The 26,184-nt window shown below is 39.6% G+C and overlaps 1 protein-coding gene across 1 annotated transcript in view; it reads left to right on the top strand.

The window, feature by feature from the left end:
* The window catches only part of PTPRN2 (protein tyrosine phosphatase receptor type N2), a 659,546-nt gene extending 636,826 nt beyond the window's left edge, over window positions 1-22,720 (top strand). The window contains exons 22-23 of the mRNA XM_031042861.2: window positions 17,013-17,086; window positions 22,501-22,720. Of these exons, the coding sequence (XP_030898721.2) occupies window positions 17,013-17,086; window positions 22,501-22,572 (146 nt within the window). The 3' untranslated portion in view covers window positions 22,573-22,720. The remainder of the gene's footprint in view (window positions 1-17,012; window positions 17,087-22,500) is intronic.
* Window positions 22,721-26,184: the final 3,464 nt, after the last annotated feature.

Genomic DNA, 26,184 nt, shown 5'->3' with positions numbered 1-26,184 from the left:
AGCAAACCCAAATGCAAATGCTTTGTGAATGAGCAAGTGGTTTGGTGCTGTTGAGAAGTACTTGAATTTTTAAACTTATCATTTAAAATAGTTATTACATGTTTTACAAGAAGATACCTTGCGGCTGTAGAATCCTTATTTAGTGGGTAAGTGAGTTAGGTCCTGGGCAGCTTCATGAGTGTTGCCCAGTCCTGTGTCACTTATCCAGCCATGATGGTCAAACACCATTACTTTTCTTTCACCTAGAAGAGACGGTACCAGATAGGGCCTCATGTGCTGCACAGATTTTTCTCTTAGGTGGAAGATGACTGTAGTGAATAGAATAGAGGACTGAAAATAAATCATCTAATACTCTGTTCCTAGTGCTGCCACTGTCCAATATTGAACAATTGTAAAAACTTTTCTGTTTCTGAGTTTTCTTATCTCTAAAATGCAATTTTATGAAGTGGAAAATCATGTGTCAACATAAATGCATACTCTTGTTTCTTGAAAATGAAGTCTATAATTCTCTAGAGATTGGGGCTATTTCTTTACTTTTTATTGATAGGTAAATGGTTCATGGTGGGAAGTACTTGAGATATCTTGAAATAATCTTTGTATGTTAGAACTAAACCAAATTTTTAATACTGATACTGTCTTCAAAAGAAGGAGTCTAAAAAGTGAGAGTGCTCAAAGACTATTATGTCTTTTAACCTCACTGTAGGTTAAAACACATAATAGTCAACTTCATTCATGTTCTGTACCCCTTCTTCATTCTTTTGACTATGTATCACAATTTCATAGAACTGCATTTTAAGAGGAAGAGAAACTTTAGGAGGTTGAAGAGAAACAAAAAATAGTAATTCTCCTTTTTTACTTCTTAACCTGAGTTCTCAAGACACCTTGATCTGGCATTATGCAGATATGTGTATTTAAAGAAAAAATATTGATTGTAAAAATGTATATTTATTTATAGAGAGAAATTGTATTTAATTCTTTGAGTTCTAGTCACTTTACAGTTGTTTAAAATCTAGCACATACATATTTTTACATGTAGTTTTAAAACATACTCCATGCTTCACGGTCATCAGCTATTGCATCCTGCATGTCCCAGCCCTGTGGGACATAGTGGCATCCTTTAGATGTCCTTTAGTGTCCCTTTAGAAAGAAGAGTTTAGTGTTTTCTTTCTCTCCAGATTATGTTAACATGTCTCTTCAAACGTGGACTGAATATTCTGCCAGTGAGCATCATGTGGAACTGGCTGCTCATCTTAAAAGAAGCCGTGTGTTTGCCTTCTCCTTAGCACTATCCTGAAAATAAATTTTTCAGTGGGATGAGATTAGGTTTTGATGCTTGTTGGAAAATAGGGTTTCACTCTGTGGATGTATATGGAGATATTTCCAGTGCTAGTTAAGTGCCACGTGACAACCCAGTCTTTAAAAATACAAGCAATGGTACGTCGTAAAATTAATGTAGACCTTTGTTAGATGTTTGTTCGGCTCATTTCAGTCATTAGCCATAATGAAAACTAGATTTAAAGTATATGCAACTTACTCGCATAAAGAAGTAAATAGAAGTATTTTCTAGCTTGGGGCTTTCAGCCACTTAAGGGAGGGTTGACTTTGTTGTAAAAGCACTGAAGAATGCCATTTATTGACTCCATTGTACCATGTAATGTCAAATTCCATTTTAAGTGTGGGCTTAGCTCTTCACAATGCCAGACAAGTCATGTGAAACTGGCCAGAGAAAGGCGTCACAGGGCTTTTTGGAGATCGGTCACCCCCATTTTGTTCTTGACCTGCTCCCCTTTGCCCATGGGGGTGTGCGATGCGAAATCCCCTGACCTGGTGCTTTGGCTGGGGTTTAAATGAAAGATCAAAGGGCAGAGCGGGCATCTCAGCCCTGCTGAGGTGGGCCTTTCCCAGGCTGTCACACTGTGCGGCCGCCAAAGGTTTTGTTCGGGCGGGAACCGAGGCCCAGCCTGTGCGGCCGGGGCCCTCTTTGTCTGGCCTGAGAAGCTGGAGGCCCAGGTTGAGGATCCAATGTTCATCAAATGATCAAAGGCCTGAAGCCCTGGACATGAAATCTTTCTTTCCATTTCCTTTTCTTAGAGAATGAATTGCACAAGTGGCAAAGAATGCCCTTTCCAAAGCTTTTATGTGGAGTGCGAGGGCTAACTTCAGAGTCCTTCAGCGCTAAACATAAAAATGTAAGTGCACTTTCAATCTGGGCCCAGCTGCAAGGCCAGCATCTAGTAACATTTCTTTCAAAAAGGCTTTTAAGGATTAAGGCCCTCAGTCTTTCAAAAAAAATAAAAAACCAACCAGAACCACGCCACCCAAAAACCCGGACTTCTAAGAATAAACTTAGAATAATTTGAGTTTCTTGTTCCACTGTCTGGTTTATTAGAAAGTAGACAATAATGCATTTTTAAATTAAAGTAAATAGAGGAGTACTTAGTTTCGGCAGTGGGAAAGTAGAAAGCAATCAATAAATGCCTTGGCTCTGTAGTGAGGTTTTTAATAGGGTAGGACGAGAAAAGGGGCTCTTTTTTCATGTAATGATTTACTTCCCTGCATTCTCTTAGACAGTTAACTGTAAATGCCTTTGTCATTTACAATTTCTTCTTCTACTGCTCATTGAATTAGTGCTAATACTTAGTCTATTAAACATGTTATAAATTCATATCTTCAACTGTATTGCCTGTTGCCATCCCTCCTATTATTTAGATGCTGAAAACCACCAGCAAGGGACCTCTTCCTAAACCGTAAAGCAGGGGAAAAGAAATCAAGTTGGGGAGGGTTTTGTGTTTGACACTCAGCACATCAGTGTGATGGTCTCAACCCCTTTGAGAAAGCAGTAAAGAGTGTTTTAAAAAGCAAAGCACACTATTTCAGTGCACTTGCAGGACAGTAAAATGGGTACCAAGAGTAGAAATTCCCCCTTGGTGTACCTGGGGGGTTGAGCTGGCAGGAGGACACTCAAGAGCCCACATGGAGCTTGCAGGAGCTCTTGCTCAGCAAACATCTTTTTGCCTTTGAGAGCCACACAGAGCTGGCCTGTGGGACTCCCTCTGGCTCTGCTGAGCATCAGGAACGATTTCCTGTTGGGTCACATTTTTAATGAATTTCACTGTCCTTACTGTCCTTACAGTCATCACTGTCTGTAATGATTGCATCTGTGTGTTCCCTCCAAGCAGCCACATGAAATAATCTTATTAGATACTGGAACACTCAAAGAAAAGTAGTGTCCATTCAGTGCTATCATTCCTATGTGGTGTCAGCAGAAAGTTTTGAATAGAAGTGTATCCTTTTGTTTGGTTGTTCCAGTAACTTTGTGCTGCTATTTATCATGTAGTTTATGATTATTTTTATTGCTAGATTCATCTGCAGAGTAGTTAAAAGACCCTAACCCTATACCTATCACAGAAATAACAAAACCTAAGTGGTATTGAATCTGGCCTTGCAATAACATGCTTAAGTACTAATTGATGTGTTTTAACTATGACAGCTATCTAACTACGATACTATTTTTACATGGGTGTTGCAATTTTAATACAGTCACCAAGTCACCTCTCATTTCCCTGATAGCTTAAGACAAGCTCACTTTTGAGTGAGAAGTTAAGAAGTGATTTATTTCAACTTCATGTGCACTTCCGTGATTTAAATAAATAGAGAAAATTATAATGGATTGTTTTTGTAGATAACAATGCTTGCTGAATTTTTGACAGAGGCTGTTTTTCTGAGGCTAATTTCTACTGAGAATTTCAATGTTCTCGATGTATTTAAAAGTTTGATTCTTTGTAGCTAAGGAAGATAAGCTGATTTAGATTTAGTTCTACTTTATATTCCTTCCTCACCCCAAACTCAGAGTAACTCTGAGCTGATGAGGTTTTTTCTTTTTGTGTGATCTGGAGGAAAGTTGAGAATTTTCTTATTTCTTGTCTTTCCTGAGGCTTATTGTAGTGACTAAGAGTTCCATATATTGCAAGACATTTTTATTGAATGTTTCTGGCATGAAAAAGAAAAAAAATGAGATTACGAGTCTTCCCACTTTCATTTTTCTGAACTGAGAGGCTTGGATAGTGTAGATAATGGTTTGATTTTTAGATATTAATCCAGGCAGCAGCTGCTTAGGGTTTGCTGACCATCTATTTTCTTGTGTTTGAACTAGCTGGAGCGAGATGAGTCAAAGGAAAGGCGAATATGAATTTTGAAGTCCTTTTAAAGTATTGCTTTCCGAATTCTAAAACCCAGCAAAAAAAGATTTGATTTACCAAAGCCAAACCAGCGGTTTATTCTCTCACATTCAAAAGCTTGGATTATAATTGATGAGCACACACACTCTGGCCTGGGCTGGCTGCGGAGGTTATCTCCCCAAGTCCTTCCCTTGCCCCTGCTACCCTATTGTCTGAGGGTCTTGTGAGTCAGCTCCTGAGCAGATGCAGTTTATACCATGACATTTTAAGGCAAAACAAAAGATTCCTTAATTCGCCCTCTGACTCATCGTGATCAAATGATTTTGGCTAATCTGAACCCTTGCTGAGGTTTTGCTTATCTGCTGTGTGGGTTTAACAATCATAATGAAGTTGTGGGGTTAGCTCATCTCTGAAAGGATTTTATGAAAGAAAATGCTTGCCCATATTCATGTTAAAATGGATTCAATCTGCTTATTTTTGAGTCCTTATGCAAAGTGTGAGAAAATTCTATTGTTCAGTTGTGCTGATACAAGTCCAGAGCAGACTATTTCTGACATGCTCTTAGGAAATAAGGGAATATTTTTCTGCCTAGGATCCAGCTTCTCACATGAAAATGAAACATACTATGTGTCATACAGTGGTTGGGAGAATATACAGTGTAAAAGAGAGATTAGGGTTTTTTTGGGTGGGGATGGGGAGAGTGTGGTAAAAGGACAAAAAGTGGAATTAGAAATAAGGGTTATTCTGCAGGAAAAAAATCAGGATTTAAAAAAATTGTTTTCATGTTCTCAGTTTGAATTGATCATGTTGCTGGTCTTCAAGGTTTGGGTGAGACAGATTATTATCTCTAGGAAAAAGGAAAAAAAATGCAGGTTGGTAAAGCCAAAACATTAAGGTCTGCTTTGTGCACTATTGTGCTATCCACAAGACTGTCTCAGTTCTCAGCAGCAATAATGCTAAGCATATAAATCTGAAATGTTGCTATTTCAATTTCTGAAGGAAGTTGTTAGTGTTCATGTAAACGTATCATATGTTATAAGGCTATTTTTTCAAATGAGCTTCATTTATGTATTGTAACTTTTATGTAATGAGTTACCCTGGAAACACAATTAGGCAAATAGTGCTCATTCTTGCAGCCTTTCCCAGCAGATAATTAATCACAATGAGAGCTGGGCCCCCAGCTACATGCAAAAATGTATAGCAAATGTATAGGACAGTGTTTTACGGTCCAGCCTGGGATGCTTGGCAAACTATCACTATTTAGAACAGTGTTTATTTCCTTTGTAAAACACATTTTGGCATATAAATCTTTAAAGCTTTTGACTCTTTGACACTAGAGAGTCATTGATTATAAGTTCATAAAATGATAAAAATGTAGCATGTTCTGTAGGCTTCTGTTGTGAAATGAAATAGTGACTGTGGGGAAGATGATGTTGGTTAATGTTTCCCAATGTTGTATGGACTGCATTTTTAGCAGGTTTCCTTTTTGGCATATAAACATTTCAAACAAAAAAAAACAAGTTACTGACTTAACTTCTTTGGCTTTTTTCTTATTTGTACAGTCAAGGATTACTCTAAAAGAGCCATATTTCTGGAGTTATTTGCTGTTTTGGGGATTTTATTGGGAAAAAAAAAATGTGACTAGGAAAGTGTGGTAGAAAGCAATCCTAATTATCCAGGGTTTGGGGCAAATGAATTGTGAAGAAAGACTGATCAGACATGGGCTGTTCCTTGGGAAAGGGAGCACGAAGGGGGGTCCCCATAGAGCAGTAGAAGATCCTGAAAGGAATGTATTGATGTCAGTAAGCAGCTTGAGATAGTGACTAATTTGAAAACAAGAGGTCATTGACTGAAACTAAGGAGGAGACAAGCAGATAAGGAATTTGGGCGGCATTTTTTCACACAATGGGTAGGTTAGAATATGGAAAAGTGGAAAAGCTGGTCATAGAAGTACTGTGATATCAGTTTGAGAAGCAGCTGGGCAAATGTTTGGAAAAGGAGGTTTATATGCAGAGTGAAGAACTACTTTTTTTTTCTGTAGCTAATCTCATGTGGCAGTCCATAGAAGGATTTGAAGAGAAGTGTTTAATTGACCAGATGGTAGTCTTCTGGCTGTAAAGGGTACAATCTATATTACCTAACTAAAGTGTAATTATTCCACAAGTTCTATAGCTGCACCAGCCTAGTCACTTTTAAGTATAAACTTCATTAAAGAATGAATCTGTAATAGTGGCATCTTTTATTCAGGTCACTGCATGTACTGTTTTATGAAAGCATTGCCACCATTGTGCAACATAAAATGAAAGTAATGTAAAATGTAGTTCTTACAAGTTATGAGATTCATGAGGGTGAGCTACTTCTGTGTTCCCTGTAAAGAAGATTCAAATTTTGCAAAAAGGACTCTGAGATTTTGGGGGCCCAACTGGGGCATGTTTTAGAAGTGTCATTCTTAACTTTGTTCACATTAAGCATGAGGAGATAAAATGCTTTTCAGGTAATTCACCAGCAGTTTCTGGAAGAGGTACTAAAAGAAGAAAATCGTGTAGAACTCTATGGGGACTGGTACTGAGGGACACCTATAAATAGGCAGTAGCTGCACATCTGTAATTCTTGCTATGTATACACTTTGTATGTGTGCATGTGTATGTACGTGCACATGTAAGCTGAATTTAGATATGTGCATTAGTATTTTCTGGAGTGACCATAGTTGATTATAGGATATCTTGCCCTATATGGAATATAACTTATTAACTTCTATTTCATGCATGTAGCAATTTAGGCATATTACAGAATCACAGAATCCCAAAGGTTGGAAGGGACCTCGAAAGATCATCTAGTCCGACCCCCCTGCAAGAGCAGGGAAACCTAGAATACATCACACAGGAACTTCTCCAGGTGGGCCTTGAATATCTCCAATGCAGGAGACTCTACAACCCCCCTGGGCAACCTGTTCCAGTGCTCTGTCACTCTTACAGTAAAGAAGTTCTTCCTGATGTTAACGTGGAACCTCCTATGCTCCAGTTTGCACCCATTGCCCCTTGTCCTATCACTGGATATCACTGAAAAAAGCCTAGCTCCATCATCCTGACACCCACTCTTTACATATTTGTAAACACTGATGAGGTCACCCCTCAGTATCCTCTTCTCCAAACTAAAGAGACCCAGCTCCCTCTGGGGATGTGGAGGGAACATAGATGTAAAAGAAAAACAATTCCTATATGGTATATGTGATGTTGCATATTCTCATGCACAGTGGAAGTGAGGAGGGATTGGTCCTCAAATTAGCATCCATTTGCATTCAGTTACAGTGAGTGGTTTCTGCATGTTTTTTCTGCAGCGACAAAGGATATTAGCTTAAAGGCTGGCGTGTCAGTGGTGAATCTTTCCCTGCAAGTGTTAAAATCAGCGTAAGCTTAGAAGCATTATTTTCCTGAAGCAGTTTTTAAAATATTAGGCTGTTCCTAGGCATTTCATCTTCAGTATCACTTTTCTTTGGACTGTGTGCTGACAAAGCCATATCACTTCCATTTATAACACGCACTTTTCAAGTATTAATATAAAATGTGTAAACAGTAACGTTATATAATATATACTCTCTGTGTATATGACTGTCACAATAATTTTCATATGCTTGCTTTTCCCATTGTGTTCATTTCATTGTGGTTCTTTTGGTTTCTGATAAAGACAGCAAAATTTTAATTTGGGTCACTGTTAGGTGTATAGAGACGTGTATTTTGTCTGAAATTACAGGCAGTTCACTAATTCAGGTGTATGTTGGTTCGATCACTAAATATATGGACGCACACAGGTTTCTTTCATCTCAGAGATAGAATAAGCTTTTAATGAAAATGCCAGCTTGAATACATTTATCTGTTTTGTTATCTTTAAAAATGTGTCCCTCACTAGGCTTTTGCTGATGCTTTTTTTCCCCTTTCCATGGAAAGCATCAAATGATCCACCTGGCCTATAGCAGAACTCCAGCAGCTACAGCAGCAGACATCTGGATAACTACAAATGAAAATTGCTTTTATTCTTGTAGTTTCTAGCTGTTGTTCAGATCCCTTTTTAACTTTTAATATTTACAAGTGTTTGTATTTAGTGGGCACTCAGACAATGCAAGTTGAAGGAAGAAAATACTTGTTTCTTCACAGAGCACTATACAAACAGCAGTTACTCTTACAATGTGTTTTTCACTTCTGTGGCCTTTCCCACACTAGACTGCAACTGATTTATCTTTTCATTATGGTTCCATTTTGCTTTTTCTTTTGTCATGTCCATCAGAATTGCCAAACTGGGGAGGTGAGGGAAGAGGGGAAAGCAACAGACACAAAACACAGATCTCAAACACCATTATATTTGGTGAATTCTAGCATTTGTGAGCCCTGAATGCAGAGTAGAAACTCAGTTCTTTTCAAGCCAGGTTGGTTCCATCTAACTTTAGCCGTATAAAACATGTAACATTAAGCATGTAACATTAAGCATCTCACCTAACCTAGTTGTCTAGGTCTCCTCAGTCGTCAGTGGAGAATGATACGCACCTCTGGAGGATAATTCTCAGGCAAATGAATTGCCCATCAGAGCTTCCCCTCTCTCTCTTAGCTGTTGAGAGAGGAGATGACTAACTTCGATTCGAACTTCAAGGATGGCTGGAGTAGATGAGATGAGGCTGGGCCTTTGAGACTAAGCTGGTTAGTAAATATTACCAGTATGCCATTAAAACTAATGGTCAGTGAAGAAGTGGTGTTACACCCCCCTTAGTTATGACCCTTTCTTCTTTAATCAGATTGAGTTTGCCCCTCATATGGTGTGATTAAATGTTTTGCTGCAACATTAGGTACTCAATGGGGCAGACACTTGCTGGAGCAGCTATAGAAGCCATCCTTTAGAAGCTGTCAGTGGGAAGCTGGAGGCATCTAGGGCTTTAGGAGCATTGCAAATCTGTAGCATATCTGTGCTACATCCAGCTAGCTTGGGTACTGGAAACAGCATAGCAATGGCAGTGTAATAGTCCATGAGTACTGTTTTACCTCCTAATGCCTCAGAGGTAAATCAAGGCCACTTCTCTTTCTATACACTACCACAGCCACCACTATAGGTTGGGCCTCTTTCATGTGCTGGGCTCCTGGCAGGCCTGGATCTAGTCACTGTCTGTCCTTTAGGATCTTTCTTTCCTTTGGTTTCCACAGTTCATCACCTTTTTGCTAAGGCAAAGCTGAATGCAGAAAAGGGGCAGAAAATGCTGCACTGTCAACCCAAGAGAGCCTGTTTGTCAGAGTACACACACTGGGAGGGAAGAAAAGCAGCATAAAGCTATTGTGCATGAGTTTGCTTTGACCATGAAGCATCATTTTTAGGCATGAGTCATGCAGTCATCACCCAAACATGAAAAACACTTGTATTCTTCCAAAACACAGACACGCTGTGATGAGACAACTCACCATCCTTGCTGACACTTTATTTTTGCCCTAATTTTCTTTCTCACATGTATTTTTGTTATTTCATAGTATTACAAGTGATTCTTCCATGGCAGTCCCAATTGCCTGTGAATACTGTGCTGCACATGACTGAGGCTAAAAGGCTGCCAATCAGCAGCATTTTCCAAGTATTAATTAGATCTTTTTCAGCTTCTAGCAACATCAGCAGAAAGAACTGTATTAGGGACTCTTCTATTGAGATTATAACAATATGGTTTCAATCTGACCTAACAGGTCCCTTTGCCCTTCAAGGCCTAATTCAAAATCTATACAATATACTAAATATAAAGAAAATGCATTAAGCAGGTAATGTCTGACTAGAATGGTTTTGAATACTTCCTGTTGCAAAAAGAAAGGCACTTCACAGGTAATTTCTGTATTCCCCTTAGTGCTCCATTTTTTTTCTGTTGGGGCAAATGTTTATTGTCACACAGATGATCATATCAAGGAGAAATGGTAAAAGTGCTAATAATCCCCCATTTACAATAGCTCATCAAGACTCCTACATCATATATTCAGCTTTGTGATCACTTTATAATCAAGGGGGACAGAAAGAGGGCTGAGAAAGGTGCAAAGGGTATTGAAAAAAAACCAACAGAGTATCTGTCTAGGTCCTCACCTCTCTAGTGTCCAAGTAGCTTGTAACCATTAATGGATTTGCCTTCATAACAACTTACTAGGTGAGGAAAAAACGATTCATTTTATAAATGATGGTGTGAAACTTAGGGGGAATTTAATGATTTAACCAGCATGTTGCAGGAAGTCAGAATCTCAGCCTGGAAGAAAATTCAAATGTATCTAAACATAGCCATTCCTTAGGACTCACATTAACAAAATTATAGCAGTTATGCAGAGTTATAATCATATCTTTTTGAGAATATATGCCGGTAGATCTGAAAGTTGTTCCCAGCTAGAAAAATCCTTTTTAATTTAATATTCATGAGTGATGTGTATTTGTGAAACATTCACAAAGAAAGCTCTTCAGTTTGGCTTATTTAAAAAGAAACCCCCCACAAATAACGGCTTTGATGAAGTATTTAAGGATCATTTTATTTTTATAAATACACAGAAAATTCAGAGCCTCTAGAATCTAAAATATTCCTTTTAATACAGTGCTTTAATATAAAATTCTATCAGTCTCACAGAATCTACTGCTGCAGTTTCATTAGTAATGTATAAAATAGTACTTTTGACTTTGGTTTCAATGTAAGTATGTTCAAGCCTATTGCATAAAATTGAAATCTCAAAGCTTACCTTAATTAAGCCAAAATTTTCATACATTTATGTAACAAATGCTGATTGTTCTTATAACTAAAAAAGAAAATAAACCCAGCATGTTTTTAGGTGCATAAGCTCCATAGTTTGATAAACCTGAAAACCACTCTTAATTCCTTAATTTTTCCTTCACAGCTTATATATTAAAAGCTATTACCCCTCTTGACAAACTTTGTCTGTCCTATTCGTGTACCATCACAGTGACATCAGTGCTGATACAGTGTGGAAGGGATTATCCTCCACAGAGATTTTCTCGTGTGTTTCATGCTTAGCAAAATATGTCCCCTGCCATGTTTAAGGGAATGAGAAGAGAAGGAAGACTTCACTATTAAGTCATAAAACTAACATTACGTAATTTATGATGATTTTAAATATTGTACTCTGCTGGTCACCTCATGGAGCCTATTGCAGCAGCATCTGTCTAGTTCTTTATTTATTGCAGGAGGAAAAGGCAATTCAACTTTTACCCATGGTTTTATGACATGCTGGATACTCAGCTTATGCACCTATTTAAGGGCAAACACTTTAACCCCTTGAGATCTGCTAATCAGGAGCACCAGCTGTTAAGTGCCAGTGTGCATCTTGCATTTGTGCCTGAGGGGAGATAAAGGGTTGCAGAGGATATGACCCTAAACTTCAGAAGCTGCTTCTCTCCCTGGGGGCAAAATGTCATTCAGCCTGCATCTTCTCTTGTTTTCATTTAGTTTATCCAGTTAATGTTCCTGATGTGGGTTGTTGTGCACTCACTGTGAATGCTTGAAGCCTTTAGGAAGATGATAGTTAATTACCAAAGTTAAAGTCTGCCTTGCACTGGTGTGGAAGTGCTTTTGGAAGTATTTACTCAGCTAGCTGGCTGAGCTGTTAAGGGCAGGAGGAAGGCTAGTAGTATCTAGCTCATAGTGAGTTACTGCAAATGCATGTTCTGTTTAAAAGAAAAAAACAACATTGTACATTACACAGCCACTTTTCACAATACTGCTGATACAACATTACCTCAGTGTCACACTAAATTACATTTGTACATTTGTTTAAAACAAGCAATGAAATCCATTGTGAAAAAGGACCTGTCACAAGCACAAACCAAATTTATTCCCTGCAGAGTAAAATACAGTCAAAAGGTGAAAAGGCAGTTTTGTATTCTTTAAATGCTTCCTCTTTTACCGCTCCCTTTATTTTCTAAAACAACAGTAGCACTGTTAAGCAGACAGATACATATTGGTGGGGAGAAAAGATAAAAAAATATTGCCTTTTGACATATTTTATGTTCTCTTTTCCAGTTTTTGGTGCTCTCTAGTCTAGTATTTTTAACCCCTCCTCTAGATAATTTCCTTTATGACAATTAACATCTCCATCTGTTGCTGGACTTCATAGTTTTGTACCCTGATCAAAGCACTTCCAGTAATGGAATATCCTTGGAATCAGTGCATCGAGCTCTTCCATATTTTAAACCATTGCATCAAACTTTGTATGTGGGATTTCCAGATAAGCAGTGTTTAAAATACCTTAACGGTGTATGGATATTTTTCAGCTATCTCAGTAAAAGTGTGATTTAACCCTGATATCCTTAGTTGCAATATAGAACCATAGTATAGTTAGCATTGGAAAGGACCTTAAGATCATCTAGTTCCAACCACCCTGCCATGAGCAGGGATTCATCACACTAGACCATGTCGCCCAAGGCTCTGTCCAACCTGGCCTTGAACACTGCCAGGGATGGAACATTCACAACCTCCCTGGGCAACCCATGCCAGTACCTCACCACCCTTACAGTAAAGAACTTCCTCCTTATATCTAACCTGAATTTCCCCTGTTTAAGTTTTAACCTATTATCCCTTGTCCTGTCACTACACTCCCTAATGAAGAGTCCCTCCCCAGCATCCCTGTAGGCCCCCTTCACATACTGGAAGGCTGCTATGAGGTCGCCCTTCAACCTTCTCTTCTTCAGGGCAAACAGACCCAACTTTCTCAGCCTGTCTTCATATGGGAGCTGCTCCAGTCCCCTGATCATCCTCATGGCCCTCCTCTGGACTTGTTCCAACAGTTCCATGTCCTTTTTATGTTGAGGACACCAGAAATGCACACAATACTCCAAGTGAGGTCTTATGAGAGCAGAGTAGAGGGGCAGGATCACCTCCTTTGACCTGCTGGTCACGCTCCTTTTGATGCAGCCCTTTCTGGGCTGCAAGCGCACACTGAAGCCGGCTCATGTTCATTTTCCCATTGACCAACACCCCCAAGTCCCTTCTCCACAGGGCTGCTCTGAATCTCTTCTCTGCCCAACCTGTAGCTGTGCCTGGGATTGCTCTGACCCAGGTGTAGGACCTTGCACTTGTCATGGTTAAACTTCATGAGGTTGGCATCAGCCCACCTCACAAGCGTGTCAAGGTCCCTCTGAATGGCATTCCTTCCCTCCTGCTGTGTCCTGATGACACAGTTTGGTGTCATCAGCAGACTTTCTGAGGGTGCATTCAATACCACTGTTCTTGTCGCCAACAAAGATGTTGAACATTATCTCTTTCAACACCAATCCCTGAGAGTCACCACTTGTTACTGGTGTCCAGTTGGACTTTGAGCTGTTGACCACAGCTCTTTGCATGTGGCCATCCAGACAGTTCTTTATCCACTGAGTGGTCAATTTATCAATTTTATATCTCTCCAGTTTAGAGACAAGGATGTACAAGACAGTGTTGAACACTTTGCACAAGTCCGGGTAGATGACATCAACTGCTTTGCCTCTATCCATTAGTTCCATAGCCCCACCATAGAAGGCCACCCTATTGGTCAGGCAGGATTTCCCCTTAGGAAAGCCATGCTGGCTGTCACCAAGTACCTTGTTGTTTTCCATGTGCCTTAGCATGATTTCCAGGAGAATCTGCTCCAAGATTTTGCCAGGCACAGAGGTGAGACTGACTGGTCTGTAGTTCCCTCGCTCATCTATTTTCTCCTTCTTGAATATGGGGTTATATTTCCCTTTTTCCAGTCATTGGGAGCTTTACCTGTCTGCCATGATTTTTCAAATATGATGGCCAGTGGCTTTGCAACTTCATTCTCCAGCTCCTTCAGGACCCACAGATGTATTTTATCAGGTCCCATGGACTTGCACACATTCAGGTTCCTAAGACAATCTCAGACCTGGTATCTCTCTCTCCTAATGTCATGTAGCATATGCTGTATTTTTTTGTGTCACCTAAAATGGCACGGAAAACATAAATAAAGTGTTACTGGGTACTGTAGAATGTTGTGCCATACTGTTGTACTCAAAGATTAAAGAGAAAGATTCAGTGTAGCAAAGATGTTTAATTTGTGTCAGATTTCAACAAAAATAATTCAAAAGAGGGCTGAAAACTCATGCTGTGGTTAAACACTGAGCTCCTCTCACCTGTGAGAAGTTGGGTTCAGGCTTCCATTTGTGCCTTGGAAATCTCTCCTTTTGTCCGCCTCTGTCACCAAAGAACTTTCTGCACACTATCACAGACATCAGTGGAAGTCAGCAGAATTTACATAATATAACAGCAATCTAGCATGAGTATGAGTAGAAAAAAGTCCTCATCACAAAATGAGGTTTAAGAGTGGACTAGCAATAAATATTTAAACTCATTTGTTTTAGACACAATAAGGGAGTAGATGCAGAACATGTAGTGGTGGATGCGGAGAAGGAAGAAAGGTTTGTTAATGTAGAGAGAAAACTAGTAATGCTGGTTTTATCCTGTGCCACTAATTTAATCCTTTTTCCTGTGAGTTTTCTTGTTCCAAGTTTTTTTCTTCCAAAACAGCTGACCATCTTTGCAGCACTAAGTTTTGTTGAACAGCATCTCTAGGTACTTAGGTAGTTCCCATCACCATAATATCAGGGATATTTAGAAATGGAAACAGGGCTATCAATCCAATCTCTGCATCTGTTCACCTTGCTTCTAACCCTCTAGCCTCTCAATAAGATAGTTTTTAGGGCAAAATCATACTTTGCTTTCCTTTTCCTTTCAATTAGCTATGGCTGAGGACATCACAAGTGCTTGTGGGTGATGTGGGCTGATCACAACTCATGGCTAGGCAACACTAATCAGTAAAAACTGATGTTTCAGGGACTCCTATTGGCAAAAGACTTCAAAACAAGCTTCCCATTAAGCACGCTGTCCCACTACGACATATGCTTTGGTGTTTTGCTAAATCAGGATTTTGTGATCAGGTGTTGTTCATGTTATTAGACACGTCGTTCTGCTAATGATGATAAAAAAGCAAACATCAGTTTGCAAGTAAATGCCTGCAATTTCCATCACAGAAATGGAGGAATTAATTCTTTCAAAGAAAAGCTCAGAAGCTCACCTAGCCATTAAAGTTACTAGATCTTGTCATGAGTCTTTCCCCTTTTTGTCCTGAGGCTAGAGTATTTTCAACTAAAGTGTCCCTCACTGGAGCAGGGATGTATGTGTTTGCAGGCATGGGGAAGTCTATGTGGCACTCAAGCCTGACAGCTCCACTCAGAGGATCTTCAGGTCCATCTTTGCAGCACACCTCAGAGGCCAGCTCAGGACTGTGGTCAACCTTATCCATGGATGTTGGTGTCTTAATTTCTGAAAGAATGGATTCCTCTTATATTTAGCCAGGATGCTGCTGGGACATTTTAATTCCTGGTAATCTAATGAGGCCACAAGTAGGCTATAAAGTGTGCACAATACTCACACAAGTCTGTTCCCATGGACATCTGTGGTGGAACAAGAAAATTCCACCTAGTTGCACGTGTGAGACTAAACACTGAAATGTGCTACCTTGTTACACCAGTGATAAGATTTACAAACAGCGCATCTTTACTGATGCTTTCCAGATGAACTGCCACTGCAAAACCTGCAGCAGACTTAAGGTATAATTACCATCATTGTTATCAGACCTCACAGCATTTATGAGTATGCATCGCTTTACTCCATTGTAAGGACGCTTGGGGGAGGTTATTTTAAATTAAAACTTTCTGTTTTTTCCAAAGATTATACCTATAAAATCCTGTACTATTCGGAGGGGGGTGGCATGGGGAGGTGGAGGAAGCAAAAGCCATAGAATGCCCCAACCCATGGTAAAGTAGCAAGAGTATCTGTCAAGATACCTTTTTTGAGTTGTCATTGTTATGTTTACTAAATGAATTCATTCAATTTCTGATACAGCCGAAGAACATACTTACAATGTGTTGTATATAACATATATATGTATATAACTTACATCTCTACAATAGAGCTGATGTTATTTTTAAGTATCTTCTTGTATCTTTTATCAAAGGAAACCAAATTAAATCATTCACTATTAGTCACTTTTCTGAATTTTTTAAAAGATGGTGCTGTGTTACAAAGGTGAGTTGGGTAAATGAGGAGGTGCATGATGTTTAAATTGACATGAACCTAATTACAGTTAGGTTTAAGCCTTTAAATTACAGAAATTGTAGGAAGAGTGGTAAACATTGGGGCCAAGCCTCCAAATCCAGTCCTGGGATCTAAACAAGTACATGCTCTAGACATGTTAGCCATTGCAGCAGCAATGCTTTAGATGTAACCAGTCACTACACAGCAGTGGTGTTCAAACAACCACAGTATTACCTAAATGTCATAGATTTGCCGGCTGAAGATGATCATGCAGCAAGATGGTCTGGCAGGTCCTGAACTAGGAAGCCACAGACAGGTTTTCTGGATCTCAGCTGCAGGTTACAAAAGTTCACCTAAATCTTGTTTTAACAGCATAAATCTTTGTGTGGTTCAGGCCCTTTATTCAGTGCATACTCTCAGAAGTGACAAAGGGGCACTTGGTGGCATTGCCACAACAGACCATTTGGTTCTGTAAAATATATTCTGCTTTAGGTACACAGGCATTTTTAAGAATTTGGTTTTCTCTGGCTTTTCATGAATTAATGTTAATAAAAGCTGCCCCAACCTCTTATTTTTCTATATGAACACAAGAATTGCAGCTGCCTGCCAAGTCTGCTGAGAGATGGATGTAATAATTTTCAATTGGACTGTTAGCCCAAAGGGAACCCGATAGCAAGAGATTGACAGACGCAGCATGGATTATCTTGCGCTCTGAACTCAGCCCAATTTGTGGTTTGTTGCAGGTGCTAAAGAGATTGATATTGCTGCTACCCTGGAGCACTTGAGGGACCAGAGACCAGGCATGGTCCAGACAAAGGTACTGTCAATAAATCCACTGGGATTTTAAATACATTAAAGGTCTTTCACAGTAGTTGTTTTCATGACAGAAGAGAGAGGGTATGACCTAATTTAACGCAGGTCGCTTGCTGATTACTCTGTTTGGCTCCCTACCAACCGAGGTTTATTTATGCTGGAGATTTATCTAGGCTACTTTCTTTGGTGTTTACTGCTCTTTCTTGTAGCATCTCCAACATCTATCTTGATTACCATATATGAAGGGCAGTCAAGACAAGCTATAGCCTACTAAAGAAAATGTGCATTTGAAAGAATGTTCTTGCTTTCATCCTGAAATATGGACTATTTTCTTAGAGTATTTGTGCTTAACTGTGCATGTAATATTTTTAGTACAGCTTCAACTTATTAAAGAGAATGTAACTGCTGATTTTTTTTTTTTTGTGATTTTTTTTTCTGGAGGAAAAATGTTTTGAATTAAAGGAAATACAGTTTTGTAGGAAATTGACTCATTTTTAGAATCTTTGTATAGAAAAGCTTATATCATGCCTATAGCCATATCCTTTATGGATGTAGCATGGTAACTTTATTTGTACCCTTTGGTTAAGTGAACATCTTACTCTATAATTCCTGTCAGTTGGAATAGTTTTGACATTTCTCCACAATGTAAAACTTTTAAAGATAGCTGACGGTGTGATTGCAGCCCCTTAAATTAGAAATGAGCCTTTCTGTTATTAACAATTTCAGTGATGCATGGAATGAGCTGTGATTCTATGAATGATATTTTGGGGTATTTGCTGCAAGTTAAGTGCTGCAAATATGACAGTCAAGAAACTTGTTCATGTCATGGAGACAAAATAATTTGTATATGACATTGTAAAATATCAAATGAGAGTTACAGCCCCAAACTGAGTAACAAGACAGGCAGCACTCTGCCATGGCCAGGCTGGAACTGACAGGAAAGTCTGCAGCATGTAGGGAATTGAAATTGGTGAGGGACAACGGTGAAACAAACGTGTGTTGCAGGAATCATTGATTCATAACTGTTCTTAAATCCCTGCCTAATTGTTTTAGCTTCCCTGTAATGTTAGGAAATGTGGTTCTGGAGAACAGTTGACGGGATGTTAATTATTATTTACCAGTTAAGTAAGTGCATTAAAAATAAAGATGAGCCAGTCAAAGCCAACTCATCTTTATCTGCAAGTAAGACATAAAATTGTACAAATCTTTCTTCTACCTTGATTATTCAGGCTGGAAAACAATTCAAATAGCATACAGTATCCAATGTCACATATATTTACTCTGAGGGAAGATGGAAGTCCTAAACTACTGTGTAAATGTATCCAAAATATGTAGCTGATCTGTAGAAATACAGACCTCAAATTTCAGTTTCCTTCTCAAGGCAGAGAAATTACAGCTTGTTGCCTTCAACAAAAGAAAAAACAAAGTTCCATAACCAAAGAATAAGGTTATGTGAACAACTTCTCGTACATAGATCAGAAATAGTTACCCATGTCCCATGAAAATTGCACTCAAGATGTGGTTTTGCCCTCCAAACATTTATCTGAAAAAACTCCAGAAAAGGAATGTATACTGTTTTCTCATCCAGGATGAAAAATTTTCTAAGGATATTGCTTATCTCCCCTCTTGCTCCTTCTTCCATCATTGTCATTTTCTCAAAAACACCCAAATCACTTATTCAAGCTAATGTCTTGCAAATTATAAATATCTGGTTACATGCTAGCAATGCACGATCCCCAGAGAATTTTTCTGATGGATTTAAACAAACCCCTGTGCTTTCCCAGCTGAATACAAATGAGGAATATTAGACTCTTGGAGTAATTTAAAACGATGGATTAAAAGTCAGGTTAGAAATGCCAATTACAGAATATCCCTAGGCAAAATAAACATCAACTTACTTCACCAATGTTATTGTGTTTCCAGCAGGCAGCGCTCCACATTTTCAATGAGCATGTGAAAGATTTGTTTGAAACATTTTGTCTTCTGGAAGGGATCTTTAATTCAAAAGCACTGTATATAATAAATGGTAATGAAATTATCATAACGGCATTCTGCATCTCTGAGAAGCATAATAGAGGGTTTGTGGATTTGTTGTATTTTTTTTCAGGGGAATCATAAAATAGAATTGATATGCCACATGTGAGAGGAAAAAGTAATGAAGGAAGAAGTGTATTCTCTGTGATAGGAAAAATGTATATTTCCTTTTTTTCTCTCTGCTATATCTTTCCTCTGGCATATCTGTAATATTTAGCTAAGGTTCTTTATTGTGTCATATATGCTATATTTACTCAGTTTGTTTTCTTGGGAATTTTTATTTGCAGACATAATGAAACAACCTATTATTTTTTACTAAATATATCCTTGTCATCTCTGCATTATAGGTGATGCCTATAGGCAATGCATATATAGAGCTGATGCCACACAATATGCCTGTCTGGCTCTGTTTTCTAGGCAAAGCTAGATGTTAAAATTCATCTCCAGTAAATCTTGTCTATGCAAATAGCATATGTGAATAATAGCACAGCTCTACAAAACAGCAAACTGAGCTTCTTTAAAAATTTCTGAAATTAAATTGCTCTCTCTGGTTGTTGCATGAGAAGGTGCAAAAGGTGTGTAAAGGCTTTCCTTTGTAGGGTGGTGGTTTGCATCAAGGGAAGCTGCACTATCTGCATGTCACCTGTGCGTATTATGCAAAAGGAAAGAGGGTGAAGAGGTCAGCTGCACCATCCCAGAAAGACAACACTGTAGTGTTTCACAGCCAGTTTTGAGCTCTGGCAGTAAAGATTATGCTTTATAAGTTGTTTTGCCTCAGTAATTTAAGGTTAGACCTGATGATAGCTGCTGGTCTCCACTGAACTTGTCTCCAGTATCCATACTGAGCTTTGGAGTTCATGTTGTTCAGTCAGCAGTCCTCATACAAGACAGACACTTTTTCTTCAGGCGGTGCAATTATGCCCTGTGCTCACATGAGGGGTACCCTTCTGTGAGGAGTAGAGCTACTTGCAGGTCAGATGTTCTCCTGCCTGCCAGATCTTCACAATAAGGTGAACATGTTTCGGAACAAGGTTAAAGGGCAGATTTGCCCTTATAGTGACATATGTTATTTTCAGCAGTGTGACTAACATTAAAGCACTGCAGTCCCTGATCTTACAAGCTTTTCCTGACCATAGAATACTCAGATGAAGAGCACATTAGGTAGCCTCATTACCATGGGCAGTTTCCTTTCTTCCGAACTGACACCCACATCTTGGAAGAGGCATCTGCACAACTCTGAAACTTGGCTGCGTCACCATATCAGCTCCACCACACTCAGATCAGCCTCTTCTGTTCTTGTGCTCCCCATGCTCCAAGGACTGGCAGTGACAGGGACCAGCTCTCCCACTCACATCTGAGCTCACATCCCAGGAGCACCTGCTTTGCCCCCCTCCTGGCCAGCACCAGCACAAGCATCTCCCACCCTGCCCAAGCTGCTCCACAGGTCTCCCGTCTCACAGGGCTACACCAATGGACTCCAGCCACTACCAGCTCTTCCTGACAAAGCTCTTCATCCCAGCAGCAAGTACTTCTCATGCACCAGCTTAATTTCCTGAAGCTTTATGAGCTGGTACAAGTGCCCGGTCTGGTTATGTCATGCCATGTCCAGATGAATGCCCTCTTTGCCTTTGCTGCCCTCCAGCTCCTCTTACATGTTTTTGCACTCTGTTAAAATACAACTAATGCTCCTGGGTGGCCACAAGCATCTCCAGTCTTTTCTGTAATTGCAGAGACCTTGGGGAGTGTGGAGAGGCATAGGCAGGCACACACACCATTTTCTGTGCCTAATGAGGAAGAGTCCTCTTAAGGGTGAATTGATGTCTGATGGAGAACTGTTGGCTGCAGTCCAGCAAACGTACAAGGATGCCACTTTGACAGCACCAAGCAGACAGCAAAATTCTTGAATGTCAGTGTCTCTGAGAAATTATTCTGAGCTTTGTTCTTTTTCTGCTCAGGAGCTGTGCCCATCATTGCTTCTCTCCACATGGGAGATGACTGCAGTGGGGTAAGAGAAGGCAGAGAAGTCTGGCACTGAATTTTAAGAAATAAAAGTCAGCTGCCTTTCTAAATTAGGAGCTACACATCTGTAGTTTGTTCTTTCATCCTTCCTGCAGATTTCTACAGTACAGTGAAACACTCTGGGAAATTAATGCTATTAGTCCAGTAATTGTTTTGGGGGCTGCTTGTGTTCTGCAGCCATCCACCACTGCTGTGTACATACTTGTAGCCATCCCACACAGATACCTCCAGCCCCTGGAAGAGCAAACTGAGGGGCTAGAGGTACCTACCAGACCTCCAGTTTTCTAAATGGGGATAATATCCCAGCAGTGATCTTGGGACGCGTTGCAGCGTGCATCTCAGAACTCCATTCTCAAAGTCAGTTCTTCAGCTGCTCTTGACCCTGGCTGTCTTAAACCACTGGATTACTTCTAGAAAATCCAGAAAATTCTCCACAGTCCGTGTCAGGTGTCCTTGATTTGCCTGTTTTCTCAGCAAACTGCCCACATTTATTCTTTCATCTGAAAAGTTGCAAACACCAAATCATCCTGTCAGATACTTCAGTAAGCTAAATTTGGAAGAAAACTACTTCCATAGAAAATGTATCTTCTGCTAACCTTGAGGAAGTAAAATTCCTTTGTCCTTCTGTAGGACTACACAGTTCAGGAGTGTGTTAGTATTGCACTTAGAAGAGGTGGCCATTCATGGCTGTGTCCTTCACGGCTCTGCCAACCCGGTACAGAAGCCTCTTAGTAATTTTAGGTTTGTGCTTACAGTAAATTAACAGCAGAGCAAAGCCTTCTCAAGTGGTTTTTTTTTTAATAGGAGTGGTCTAAACATCCTTTGTTAATTTGTGGGTGCAGAAGAGCCATTAAAATGGGAGGCTGAAAAAGAACAGGTAAACAGAAAAGCAGATATTGTTCTATATAATAGATATAAGGTGAGAAGATATTTATTCTAACTGATTTCAACTAGAAACAGTCCTGAGAGAAGCCAAAAGCTCTGCTTTGCAACATCTCATCTATTTCATATCTCAATTATGATAACGACTTTCCATCTCTGTTAGAAGGAAATGGCTAGTGATCAACTACTCCCAAGCCCTTCTGACCACGCAGTTGCAATACATTATTGTGTTCCAATAGCTTAGTTTCTGTTACCAACATTTTTCTCCATTAAAATTACTCCAGCTTCAAGATGCTGTCAAACATGTTATATGGCATAAATAATCCCAGAACGTTTTGTTCCTTTCCATTGCAGTGTACAGTTCATTCTGCATATTCATATTTTTAACAGTGTCTTGAGGATGCTCAGCTGCAGAATAGTACGCCAGGCTTTTGGAAACTGTTTTGCTTTATTATTCAAAGTATACATTTGTTCTCTCCGCAGGAGCAGTTTGAATTTGCTTTGACAGCGGTTGCAGAGGAAGTGAATGCAATACTCAAGGCACTTCCCCAGTGAGCAGCTCAGTCTCGCGAAGGTTCCCGCAGGATCTGTCCCTCATTTTCTTCATCCTCAGTCCCTGTGAATGTTCTTGGAAACCGTGACCTGAGCTTAACTGTGTACCTTCTGTTGTAACCACATAGTGATAGGGTCCTTACAAACTCCTTTAGCTGGTAAAAGTTCAACAGTTAAAATGTGTATTCTTGTTTTGAGGGTTTTAAACAAATTTTTAAAAGTACACTGAAGCCTCGGATTAAGTGACAGAACAATCCATCTAATTCCTTTCATATCCTCAAAGCCCTGAATGTCACACTTTGAAAGCACACATTCATGTTCTTAATGGCAAATATACAGTATTGTTGATAATTAGTGCAGTCAATATAGTCTCAGAAAACAGTGTTCTGTTATATTTTGTAACTTCTCAAAGGCTGAATAAGAGGAGGGAGGGGAGCCTGAAGAGAGTCACAGTTGGTCCTCTACAATGCCAAGCTAGAGCATGAAACAGTGCTGGGGGTGTGAATAAACAGAGGTCCAGGCTCTGGCAAAGAGAGCTTGCACCTTCTCATGGTGCGTTTTGGCAGGCAAATGTTTTCTTAACTGTTGTTTACTTTTCAGCTTTGTGCCATGAATGGAAGAAATGTGAACTGTAAGTAGATATGTTGCACAGTTGTTGCAACTGGGGAGAACAAGTTGGTCACCATGATGGGAAACCAGGTAATAATGAGCACAACTCTAGCCATGTACCTACCACTGACAGCACAGAAAAAGAGTGTAGACTCACCTCAAGTGATGGGGAAAGGCTCTGTCAGCAGTCAGGTAAATGTCTGGAGCTGTTAAGAAAATAGATGGTTGATTTTATGGGATTACTGAGGAAAAAAATGGGTCTCCTCTTTATATTTTTGCATATTCCTCTGTAAAACTGTGCTGTGCCATCCTCTTTAGCCAGGAAAATATATTTCTCTAAAACCCTGGCTGAAGGAGAAATTTCCGATCTGCATTTTATGATTCTCATTGAGTTTGTCTGATCTAGACATTAGTTGCATCTTCCTGCAGAGGCTCTGCTCACTCCTTGTTCACAATTATGCTTATTTTAATTAACCATTAAGGGATAAAGAAGCACACAGGTTGAATTTCAGACATTCTTGTGTTCTCAAAATCCTAATGCTTACTGTTGCAAAGTAATGCTAAAATATGCCTGTAAATTGTTTGGTTATGCAGTCTTGCTTATGTGAATTCACAGGTTTACTTTTGGTTCTCTTCTCAAGGAATTTACATTATTGATAGAAAGTACTCTGCTATGTTTAAGTGAAGAGCCTGAAAGTAAAATTATCAAAGGTACTTACATGATCTGGATTCTTAATTTCGTTTTGAAAAGTGAATACTTGGATGCTTTTTCAGATGTTATCCTACATCTCTGTTATTTAAGAATCTGGGGTGGTTTTTCTCTAAAATCTTAAGAGTGTTGTGTGCTTGAAACCATATTAGGCTAATCGTTTGGCACTGAAAATGTATCATGGAATTTGATTTGGGAAGGGGGAGCTTTTATAAACTTCTGATCAGTGAAATGTTACAAATAACAACATCACAGAGTTTTGCTGGCACGATGTAACAGGCATCTATCGAAACCAACCATTTTGTGTTGTAGGTGTGGATATTGGTGATTTTTTTCTTTCTAGCAATTAAAGAGTTATTACAAAAAAATAAAAAAAAAAATAAAGCAGAAGGCTTGTTACTTTTTGCCATGCATTTTTTTATGCCTTACTTGGGATGTGCTGTTGCTTAATTTGTGCATTCCATTACAATAACAGTACAGAGCAGTTACTGCAGATGCCATCATCCTCTTAAGTACACATACTGTACATTAAGCCACATGTTTATTTTATGGCCTAAGCATTTTAGAGCTTTCCTAGCAATAACTAAAAAAACTAATGGAGTATAAATGAGAAAATTGCCTTTTTCATTTGATAATTTAGGTTTAACAGGATTCTTTTATTACTTTAGCTAACACAAAATTGCAGATCAGGGCAGATGAGATCAGTCTGAGCAGTATCAGCAAGTGTTTGAAGTAGATTTACTGTGAGCCACATACTGAAGCTTTCTGACAATACAGGTTGTTATATCCAAACAAACTGTCCAAAGAATCAAAATTAGAGCATGCTAAGCCAAGCTATCCGATTATGGGGTAAAATTATTTCCCAGTGCAAGATGCCATGCCATTACCTACTGCCAATGGGCTAATGGGTTTTTAGCACAGATTTCTGCCCTGGGATTCATTAGCGTTTGCCTTCTGACTGTCCCTGCACATACCACAAGCATGGTTGACGAGCCTTTCGTTTGCACTTCAGGAATATATTTTAATTGTTCTTTTGCAAATATTTGCATTTCATAATAGCAATTTCAGGGTGATCCCTATTAATTCACAAGCAGCTGTATGTAAGACTTGAATATGGCTCTTCATGCTTCAAAGTTTATTTAGCATAGATTAGAGGGCATTAATCTCCCCCAAGGCTAATGGGGCAGGGATGTATTGTTTTATTCATACTTGTAGACCAGTTTACACAGCAGAAAGATGCAGTCTTACTCAGAGAGTTAGAGTATCACCCACTGAATGTCATTGACAATCCTGCTATTTCAGCCATGTTTTGTACAGTTCTTCCACAAAGAGGTGCCAGGCTTATTTTGTTAACCGTAAACTATCACACAGAGTATTTCCTCTGTGCATAGCATATTGTTCACATCTCTCAATAAATACTCTGCTTCTGGGGGTGATAATCTGCTGCAGGGTCTGTTACTGAAATGCAGGATTCAGTTGCACTGGGGCAATCTCGGGGGGAGTTGACAGCCCATTGCCCAGGAAGATGCCAAAGCCATGGATGAAGCCACAGAGGTGGATTTCTCATGCTAGGCAGATATTTCTTTACCCTTTTCACTGCAGTTAACTTAATCCTTGTGATTTGGTGAAGGATGTTGTTCAGGCCATCCCTAGTCATTTGAATTGGATGTGGAACCAGCCTTGAGTCCACCAGCAGGTTGTGTTGAGCTTCTTCCTGGAAGCCAGGATCACCTTAGAGCCCAGGGACAAATGAGACCCACCGTCCTCTGTTCAATATTCTGCTTGATCTTTGGTAAACTCATTGTGATTGAAGCTTGGGCTGGTGCTTGACATATAGCCATAAGCAGTGATTGTTTAATATTGACTATCCTCATGTTCTTGATAAAGACAAATTGAATCTACAGGTGCTGTTTGTGTGGTTAAATCTTTAAATGCCATTTAAGGATGGGGAGCTGCAGAAGGGTGATTTAACTCCAGTGCTCAGTTTTCTTCCTCACTGGTCAAAGCCTCCCAGCAGAGGGAGAAAACCCTGTTTTCCCACAGACATGGCAGTGAGCATGGCTGCTAGCCCTGAGCAGACTCCACATTTACATAGTCACAGTGTGTGTATATATGGGGGATAGAGAGGTGGTTGTCATCAGCATTGATAGTTCATAGAGCACGTTTGCTCTCTCCAGCCTTATAATTCCCATGACAAGGACTGGAATTTAGAGGGATGGAGGGGCAAGACAGAACTGCTATGTAAAGCCCAGATCCTTGAGGTTCAGCCCTAGCCACAGAGAAAACAGTGTGGGGTT

The sequence above is a fragment of the Melopsittacus undulatus genome, chromosome 1 (assembly GCF_012275295.1).
Source record: "Melopsittacus undulatus isolate bMelUnd1 chromosome 1, bMelUnd1.mat.Z, whole genome shotgun sequence".
NCBI classification, from domain to species: Eukaryota; Metazoa; Chordata; class Aves; order Psittaciformes; family Psittaculidae; genus Melopsittacus; species Melopsittacus undulatus.
This window is presented reverse-complemented; position numbering and strand designations above follow the sequence as displayed.